The sequence below is a fragment of the Eleutherodactylus coqui genome, chromosome 7 (assembly GCF_035609145.1).
Source record: "Eleutherodactylus coqui strain aEleCoq1 chromosome 7, aEleCoq1.hap1, whole genome shotgun sequence".
NCBI classification, from domain to species: domain Eukaryota; kingdom Metazoa; phylum Chordata; class Amphibia; order Anura; family Eleutherodactylidae; genus Eleutherodactylus; species Eleutherodactylus coqui.
Window position 1 is genome coordinate 179293831 of NC_089843.1, and position 10082 is coordinate 179303912.

The 10082-nt window shown below is 42.1% G+C and overlaps 1 protein-coding gene across 1 annotated transcript; it reads left to right on the plus strand.

Annotated features, from left to right (window-relative positions):
- Positions 1–1641: 1641 nt before the first annotated feature.
- Positions 1642–9446, plus strand: LOC136573559 (chymotrypsin-like elastase family member 2A). Its single transcript, XM_066574829.1, has 5 exons — positions 1642–1684; positions 3281–3326; positions 4421–4671; positions 7878–8029; positions 9255–9446. Exons 1-5 carry the CDS (start codon positions 1642–1644, stop codon positions 9444–9446), a joined length of 684 nt encoding a protein of 227 aa, XP_066430926.1.
- The last annotated feature ends 636 nt before the right edge of the window (positions 9447–10082 follow it).

Consider the following 10082-nt stretch of genomic DNA (forward strand, 5'->3'; position numbering starts at 1 on the left):
TTTAGTGAATTCTCATCACGCTAACAAATTAGAAATGAATCAAGATACCTTCTGTGAAAAATAGGTTTAGGGTCAATAAACATTCCTTTAAAAAAAATCCAAAAATAAGGTGGCATAGGCTGGGATTACTTGAGTACCCTTGGCTGTACCTACATTTTGAAGGTATATAGTATTCTGTTATTATAGATGAAAAAAGATTAGATAATATCAGTTTAAAAACTACCAAAAACTCCTTGTATTCAACTAATATAATATATAGCCCTTGGATAAATAGCAATCAACAAAAGCAATACCGAGGTCATATTGAATATTGTGACTGGAAAATATTCATCTTCCTACACTGAACACAATGTAGAATACAATCTAGATACTCCGTTAGGTTGCTGGTAGTTGATCTAATGCTAGAAGCTATAGGATGGCCAGGAGAATTTATAAAATATTTATGAATTTTAGAAATAGGGGATATTTGGAGATTTAACAATTAAAAACAGTTTCATTTTAATAATAGGGAAGAGCGACATCTAGTGGTTGATACTATCTATTGCAATCTGAGTGTTCCTGAACTGGGTAATCGCCTATTCATTAACAATAGGTATTCTCTACAGGTGTTTTAGCATATATGTTTTATAGTAGTAATTTTACTACAATATATTGTACATGATATACACTCTTAGTCAAAAAAAAAAAATCAAGTCCCTAGAAGAAGTTGTCATTTTTCTGCAAAATACAGTCGCATTTCAGGGAGATATGCAGATGATTAGAGCTGTACTGTGATTAGATGAACGGTACTAGAGCCTTCATGCCTGCCTGCATCACATCTGTCATCCAAGCTTGCGGCAGCTGAACAGGGCACTAGAGCCTCCATGTCACATCTTGTATACAAGCTAGAGACGGTACAACAGAGTACTAGAGCCTCCATGCCTGCCCATATCACATCTTGTATCAAAGCTAGAGGCGGTACAACAGGGTACAAGAGCCTCCATGTCTGCCGATATCATATCTTGTATCAAGGCTAGAGGCGGCCCAGCAAGGTACTAGAGCCTCCATGCCTACCAGTATCACATCTTGTATCCAAGCTGGAGGCAGTACAACAGGGTACTAGAGCCTCCATGCCCGCCCGTATCACATCTTGTATCGAAGCTAGAGGCGGGACAACAAGGTACAAGAGCCTCCATGTCTGCCAATATCACATCTTGCATCTAGGCTGGAGGCAGCGCAGCAAGGTACTAGAGCCTCCATGCATATCAGTATCACATCTTGTATCCAAGCTGGAGGCAGTACAGCAGGGTACTAGAGCCTTCATGCCTGCCTGTATCACATCTTTTATCCAGGCTAGAGGGGGTACAACAGGGTACCAGTATCACATCTTGTATCCAAGCTAGAGATGGTACAACAGGGTTCTAGAGCCTCCCTTCAAGGGTCGGTCTTCTGCAATAAGCTCTGATATTGTAATCCATGTTACGATCACACAGAGAAAGTTTCATTCCGTTCGACAACTCCTTCTTGTGGAGGGACTGTTTTTCAGTGTGTATTAATTTATATTTTATATGCATTACTTGTTATATAAATTCTATCCTACGCCTTCTGTCTACATGTGTGTTCCATGTACAGACCAGCACATTGGAAGGGTACTAGTGTAGTATGTCTCCACTGGAAGACATGAGTTGGCCGGGCTCAGCTACAGGTAATGCCCAGGTCACGCCCACAGCTGCTGATTGGGAATATTTGCAAGAGAGAGATTTTATCAACTGTTGATAATAAATTGGGAAGTCACGGCTAATCCTGTAATACATTTGGAGCTGGTGGTAGTGAACTTTAACCTACAGTCATGGGTTTTCAGTAATATGCAGTAAGTGCATTTAGTGCATTAGTTTAATCAGTGGTGACTTACCTGACGAAAAGGTCAGTCCAGCCTGGAAAAAACGCTTGATGTGTCTGCAACTGTGAATTAAAGCAATTACATTTACTTCCTTGTTAAGTTTGTGTGCCGGTTTGGAGCTCTAATATCGGTCTCCCTATTTTCATAGGAATAGGCCATTATCACAATCATTCACTAATGCTGAGATGCAGCTGATTGGTTTACCTGTACATAGTTACAATGTAATGTCCCCTGTAAGCCACAAGATGGTGCATGTCCCTTGAGAAAAATAGCGCTGCTGCTGAACAATGTCACTTCCATCCCTTTTTTTCATAACTACAGTACAAAAATATTGCAGGGATCAGTGAAAGGAGAAAGATGCTTAATAGATATAGGGGACATTCTGAATTTGTGTTGTTTTTAATGCAATTAACAGAAAATTGGGTGAAGTATCATCAGGCACTCTCTGCCTCCTCCTCCTCGGGTGCCCTTTTGCTCCCAGTCCTGCGAAGTACTAATATGGGAATGCACACTATTTACATGAAGAGATGCATAACTTTAACGTTCTGGGCCCCAGTGCAAAATGTATAACCAGTGCTACTTATAAGACCGGTGTCTTCTATGTGCCGGAAGGGCTACTGGCCCCCTTCAGCACTGGGGCTGGATGCAACGCCTCCCTGTGCACACTGTATAACCATGCCTTATACCTGCATTATGTAAAAAGGGTTATTGAACTTCGTAAAACAGATGGCCTATGGCTGCTCTAATGCCTGCAGTGGGGTCAGTTCAGGGTTTACGTCTCTCTGCTCCGTTTTTGGAGGAGAGAAACCGACATAAAATGGAAAAATACTGATCACTTTCTCCCCCATTGATTTCAAAAAAATGGAAAGCAAATGGAAAAGCCTCCGTTTGCTTCCATTCTATCCAGTTTCCTTTTTTTGTGGACGGAAAAATAACACTGCAGACTGCGCTATTTACTGCCAGCGAGTTCAGGTGCCATTCGAATCCCCTTTGAGTATGACAATTTTAGGGGTATTTTTATCTCCCTTTTCAAAAACCATAAGTTTTATATTCTTCCTGCGACGAGGCCATATGAGAGCTTGTTTTGCTTTACAAGACAAGCTGTAGTTTTTATTGGCACCATTTTGGGGTACATACAGATTTTGTTATCACTCTCATTGAACTTTTGGGAGGCAAAATGAACAAAATAAGTATTTTGCCTCCAATTTTTAGTTTTAGGTTTTTTTTAGGTTTTTGCTCGCTGTGATAAATCGTGTGTTCAATTTACTGAACAGGTCGTTATGGATACGAGCATACCAAATCTGCCTTTTTTTATATAAGGAAGGGAGTGTATGGGGAAAAAAATTTGTTATTTTTTACATGTATGTTTATTTTTTTTTACATTTTTTTATGTCTCTGTAGGGGACTTGAACCAGAAAAGCTCTGATCACTATGATAATGCATTACAGTACTTTTTTACTGCTATGCATTATTACTCACAATAGCATTCACATGCCAGTTACCATAGCACCCCATCGGTCCTCTGCAATCACATAGCAGAGGACCATTGATGTCACAGGAGGAACGCGTTCTCTCTGTGAACCCTTTACATGCCACGATCTACATTGATAGCAGCATGTAAGCAGTTCACAGTGGGGATCAGTCTTCACACGGCTCCCCACTGTTGCAGCGGGAGGCTGGTTGTCAGTCACAGCCGACTCCTGCTGCGGAATGGTGCGGGCTTCTGAGCCCAAGCCGCCTATAGGACGTAAGTTTATGTCCCGTGTCATAAAACTACCACCCTGCCAGGACGTAAACTCATGACGACTTGTGGCATTAAGGGGTTAATAGTCTTAAAGTCTGACAGGATGCTATGGCCTTTTTATCATTTTCCTATCTTTGTCTTCCTCTGCTCTCCTCACACACGGTCCTGGGATTTAATCCCGTGCTATAGTAAAAATTCGGTGCGGTATTAAAGCTCTTGCAATCTTGCAACGTCAGGTCCTCAAATGTCAGTGACAACCGAGGACCTGGAGGAGAAGGCAAAAGCATTTTTTTAATGGAAAAAAATACAACAAAAATGATTTTGGTAGCTGAGAAAAATAAAAAGGGCCTTAAAACAACTACATGGGTAAAATCCCTAAAAAGTGTCGTCTCCTTTAAGACCAAAACATCCCGGTTCTTAAAGGGGTTTTTAGACTTCTACTTATTGATGACCTATCCCAAAGATAAGTCATCCATAGCAGATTGGCGGGGGTCCATCGCCTGGGACCCCCAACAATCAGTGGTTTTCCCCGGGCCATGTCTTAGTGCATGGAGTGTTTTTTCTGCAGAAGCATATAGCTCTGTACATTGTTTAGTGGCGTAAGTTGGTACTGCAGGCTGAGTCCCACAGAACCCACACAACAGATGCTGCCACAGTGCTCCCATAAAATTAGCAGTCACTGATGCCACTGTAACTATTCCTTCCGACAAATCTGGTGGAGCTTGTGGCAAAGGCTCCAAACATAACCTTCAATACAAATGAGCACCTAAATGTAACAGTTGTGTTTTTCTTTGCAGTGACCAGAAGCTTGATTCATGGAGGGTTTGCTTTGCTTCTGATTCTACTGAGCAATGCATTGAAACTGATGGATATATCAGACATGAAGACTTTGTATGTTCCCAGGACAATGTCTATTTTCATGATGTAGCATTATTGCACTTGTCTGAAAAGGTGTCCAATATACAGCCTGTCTGCTTACCGTACGCTGAGGAGACCCTTCCATCTGGAGACTTTTGCTATTGGGCAGGCTGGGCTGCTGCTGAGACAGGTACAGTTTTCCATTGCTTCTAGTCACATAAGGCTGGCCTTCACATAGACTATCTGCGGCAGGCACAGCTAAAAAAAAATATTTTTTTCCGTCTTTAGTTTTTTTTCTTTTTTTTTGCCAAATGGTGCTACTTAACCGGCACCATATTCACAGAAATAAGTGATGGATGTACATGGATTTGGTAAAAGGGCTACGTATTATTGTACAGCCACCAAAAATCTGGTTCAGTGGTTGGCTCAGTGCTTGCTTAGATGGTAGCTATCCCACACAACTCGTCCGCTGACATGCATACTTGAATATATGTATGTGCATTGCCATAAGGACAGCAGGATAACCAATTTACCAGACATCTCTGGCCCAATTCTTGTTTCCAGAAGCTCATTGCTAAAAAAAAAAAAAAACAGAATTGGTATTGTATGTATAAAATTCTTGTAGTTAGAGGTGTTTTCTTGTAGTAATTATTCTTTTTCTACAAGCTAGTATAGGTGTAAAGTAATTGAGCTATACTCACCTGTTCCATGCCCCCACTGCTCCAGTCCCTGGCCTCTCCAGTCTCCGCATACTTTTTGGTAGGTAACTCCACTACATTCATGCATGGGATCTCACATTATATAACACTATTTCAAGGACCCCGCCAGCATTGATCAAGTCATGAAACCATCAGGGTGTCTTAGAGGGAAATGTCCAAAGTCAATGATTTTGTATCATCCGGTTTCTGTAATGAACCTCTTCCTGCCTCACGCCAAAGATGCAGCTAGTTGACAAAACACAATAATAATTTTCGACATAAAGGGTTATTATGTATTCAGCAGTAGCAAATGGGAAGATGGAACAATGCCTCTACAGCGCATCTTCTCATTTGCATATTTCCCAGAGGAGCATGCATGGCCCTATAAGTCTCCTCCCACCTACTAGGTGTTCTCCCCAAACTGAAGCTTTACCTCTTCTGACACTGGCAGCATTACACACCAATGCTCACTGTAACTCCCAAACTGGCAGTCAACCCTCAGTGATGTGACCAAATATGACCACAGCACTGTACAAGGGAGGGAATACTCTTCTAATGGTGATCAACGGTCATAGCAGATTAGACTACTATCACCATGAAGTCAGCCCAAGACCTGAGAAGGGCTTTCTTCTGTAAATGCCTATTGCTACATATCTGCTGTATATTCTAATAGGCACCCGTGGATATTTTTATGCCAGTAGAAGGAAAGTCAGTATATTGTTAATCAAAATATTAATGACCACCTGTCCGTGTGTGACTGTGGGAGTTACATGTGATGATGTCACTGTTATGTGATTAGTCACTGGGGCTTTGAGCTCCGCGCCTGATCACATGACTGTAACGTCATCAGAGGTCCTAAACCAGCAGCCGTGTGCTTACAACTCCAAACCCTTTCCCTATATTATTGCGCCACCAGAAACACTGGTACTATAATTTCCTAATAATTCTTAGCAGAAAAATGAGGAGAAAGTTGAAGTCAGTGTAAAATATACAAAAAAATGACACAATTTAACAAAAACCCATATTACAGAAAAGACTACATATAACAGCTCAGACTTACCAAGTGGATAATGTAAACACTGGAAATTATGTTAGGTTGCCTTCACATCTGCACTAGAACCTCCGCTTCTTCTTAAGGTAAAATGTCAGGCAGCTGAGCGGGAACTGCACAGACCCCATCATAGAACGCAGCAGGAAAACGGAATCTCCGCCATAGATGTAAAAGTGGCCTTAGAGAACTGCTGCAAGTTTTTTTCTACAAATCAAGAAGTGTCAGACTATTAAAATGCTGATTTTTAGCATATTTTTTTTTAAACATAGATTGTGATCAAAATTAAAAAAAAAAAAAAAGCACCAAAAACACTTTAAAAATACGACCGGATTTGAATTGCAGATTCTGCGCTCGTGTCCATGCGGACAATCTGCAGTGAAACACGGGCATTGAAAGGCATGTACTTTCGCTTTTTCTTTCACATTTGCAGATACGAATTGCGTTTTCCGCAAGCGGAAGAAAAATCGCAGCATGCTCTATTTTGCCATGGAATCCGTGCGGACGGCCTCCATTGAAGTCAATAGAGTCATCCGACCTGCAGCCCATATGCAATTAACACTGCGTATGGGCTGTGGCAACCCGCGTCGTCACTAAGCGATTCCACGGAAAATAAAAACAAAGAAAAAAAAACACTGTACTGCACATGACCTGCTGCGAGCCTTCGGTCATTCGCAATACAGATACTTGCAGAACACAGGGTCACCAGCCAGGCTCACAGCTGCAGGCCTCCCGCATTCAGATTCCGACCTGTTCAGGTGAGCCCGGACTAACACAAAAATGTAATTAATATAATAAGTCATTTTCTGATGATTCATTCCCTTTAAATGTTAAAGGAAACCTCAGCACATCACCATAAACTTAGTTCTGGAGATGTTAGGGGACATGACAGGGAGATGTATTTTTTATACTCTCCAGCTCCCGTGATCCAGCTGTGTCGCCCTCAGTAGATTGCGTCGCACAAAAATCGAACTCTTTTCAGAGTCCCGTATGTTTGCTTCTCCTATAGACTTATATAGGAGAATATGCGCATGGGACCCTGAAAAGTGTCAGATTTTATAACACCACCTAATCTTTAGCGGGATCGCATGAGCGGGTGAGTATGAAAAAACATCCCGCGGCTCCCTTTCACCTCTCCTAGCGACACTATAACTTACTTTATGCTGCTGCGGGAACGTGACTGGTTCCCTTTAATGGATTTTCATGGATTCTGGCCAACATTTGGCCAGCCGGCTAGAAGAAACATATATGGTAGATAACACTAAAAAAATCCTACTGCACATATTAGGATTTCATAACCCAGAGTCATTCTTCTGCTCTGTGTGTTCTCGAATAGATTAGAAGCTCAGAGAATTTAGCAATTGTTCCTCACAAAGCAGTAATTAGACGGAGCCACAGATATGCCTTTGGTGAAGATCAGGGCGGCATGATTGGATTTTAAGTGGATTATGATTAAGAAAAATTAGCAGAACAGATGTCCATTTATTTTCGAGGATATTACTGCAGAAAGAAGTGCTGTGCTGTCTTCTATTAGACAGCGGGTCGGGATCCGATAAAATGATTATTGCTTTAAAAGTTTCATAAAAGAAAAACCATCAGAGAGCGTCTATATGGCAGCGCTAAACCTATATACAATGTATCTTCTTACAGGTGGAATAAATACCAACATGAAATTTCAAGTGCCAATACCCATCATGTCCTCTGAGGCTTGTAGTCAGTCTGGCTTTTGGCAGAACCAGTTAACTGCATCTATGGTTTGCGCTGGCTTTGAAGCGCCAGAAAAATTAAAGTCTTCTTGCATGGTAAGACTAAAGCCCGGTGATCGGGCAAGAACGTCGGTAGGAATGTTTGCTTGTTCCATCATTGGGCCATGTGACGCTGCACCGAATCAGCTGATGAACGAGCAACGGCTAATTCATCAGCTGATTGCCCCCTTTGTGCAGCTAGAAACATATGTTATTGGAAGTACATCTGCATATGTGAACGGAGATTGGGCTGCCAGCAATGATAATACTGTATTGGCAACTCCTGTGTCCAGTTCTTTTGTAACTGTGGGGGTTGCTTCTTTCCCAGCAGTGACGTCACTCTGAATGGACCACCGGCTGAGCATGTGCGCTCAGTGCTCGATTCACTTTTAATGGGACTGCCGAGATACCCAAGCATCACCCACTCGGGTATTTCTGTCACTCCCATTGAAATGAATGTAGCACTGATCAGCGCTGCATTCAGAGGGACATCAGTGCTGTAAAAGAAGCAACCGCCGCAGTGACAAGAGCGCAGGATACAGGAGTCCCATTCTTAAGATTGGCAGGGAACTCAGCTGTAAGATCCCAACCGATCAACAAGTTATCCCCCATCCTTTGGATGGGGGATAACTTGTTATTCTAAAAAAAAACCCTTTAAGTTATCTCCTATCTACGGGATAGGGGACAACTATCTGATCGGGGGTTCAGACTAGTGGGACTCTCACTGATCGCCAGATGGTGGTGGGCCCTGTGTCCCTAAGACACTGGCAAAACGAATGGGGCGCAGTGCACATGCTTGGCCACCTCTGCATTCATTTCAATGGTAGCACTAAAAATGGCCAAGTTCACGCCCTCGGCAATCACTGACACTCTCATTGAAATGAATGAAGCTGTGCCCAAGCATTAGCGCGGCCACTTCTTTCCAGACACTTGTGGAACAAGGCATACTTGTTCTGGTGATCAGTGGGTGTCCTAGCCGTGGGACGCCCAACGAGTTGTCTCTCCATCCTGTAGATAGGAGATAACTAAATGTCACCAGAATATCTTTTAAGTTGGCCATAGATCTGAGTTATCTACAGTATTTTTTTTTACCATAAACATGCCATTTGGTATAACCCAATTGGCCTGTCGAATCTATTGCACCTCTTATCTTGGAGAAACAGTAATATCAGAAAGGAGGATGGTCTGCCAGTTACCATAGACATAACATGTTTACGGGCAACTTTATGCATTTAAATTCTAGTTTATGTATGTAAAATGTTTTCTGGCATGTATTTTCCAGAGTGGCGCTGAAGGAGCACTGATTTGCCAATCTGCTTCAAATTCTGCTTGGGAAGTTCAAGGAATCACAAGTTTTGGGCCTAATAATTGTTTTGTGGAGCGGAAACCTCAGGTCTTCACCAAAGTGTCAGCCTACAGAGAATGGGTTGAGGACAAGATGAAAAAGTACAGTTACGAGAAGAACATGGCATAAACACATCATTTGGACTATTCGAGAGAACTCATGAATAAGATTTTAAAGCTTAAAAGAAAAACCTACTCTTTGTGTACTTGGTTAATAACACCTTAAAGGAAGTCTGTTGGGTGAAATTAAACCCTACTTACAATTAGCGCTGTCAGATCAGTGCTCAGACATGGTGGGGCATCATGCCATGATTTCTTCTGGCAGAGCTTCCATCACTGAGAAATCTTATTCTTTGGGTAGCAATCATTATGCAAGGAGAGGGCTGAGGAAGAGCGAGAGCAGAAGCAGAGGATGAGTCTGGGCTGAGCTGCCCACCCATCAGAAGGTCTCGGCCTCATCTATGCGGAACAGAGGAATAAAGATTTCCCGATGATGGAAGTTCAGCCAGAAGAAACATAATAGGATATCCCTCCACGTCTGAGCGGTGATTTAACAGCGCTAATTGTTGGGTTGATTCCACATGACAGACTTGCTTTAAAGTATACATCAAATACAGAAAAATCATGCATTAACAGTGCCCAGCTGATGTCAAAGTACCAGACATGCCGGATTATCAGATGAATAAAGAAAAGTCAAATTAAATTACGTATCATAATGAGTTTTTCCTTCCGAGTCATCTGCTTCTTGTCTTGTTACGTGAGATTT

Coding starts and splice junctions, on each gene's coding strand:
- LOC136573559 (XM_066574829.1), top strand. CDS start 1,642: ATGTCTCCACTGGAAGACATGAGTTGGCCGGGCTCAGCTACAG. Junction 1,685..3,280: donor TTGGCCGGGCTCAGCTACAG/GTAATGCCCAGG, acceptor ATGTCTCTGTAG/GGGACTTGAACCAGAAAAGC. Junction 3,327..4,420: donor CACTATGATAATGCATTACA/GTACTTTTTTAC, acceptor TTTTCTTTGCAG/TGACCAGAAGCTTGATTCAT.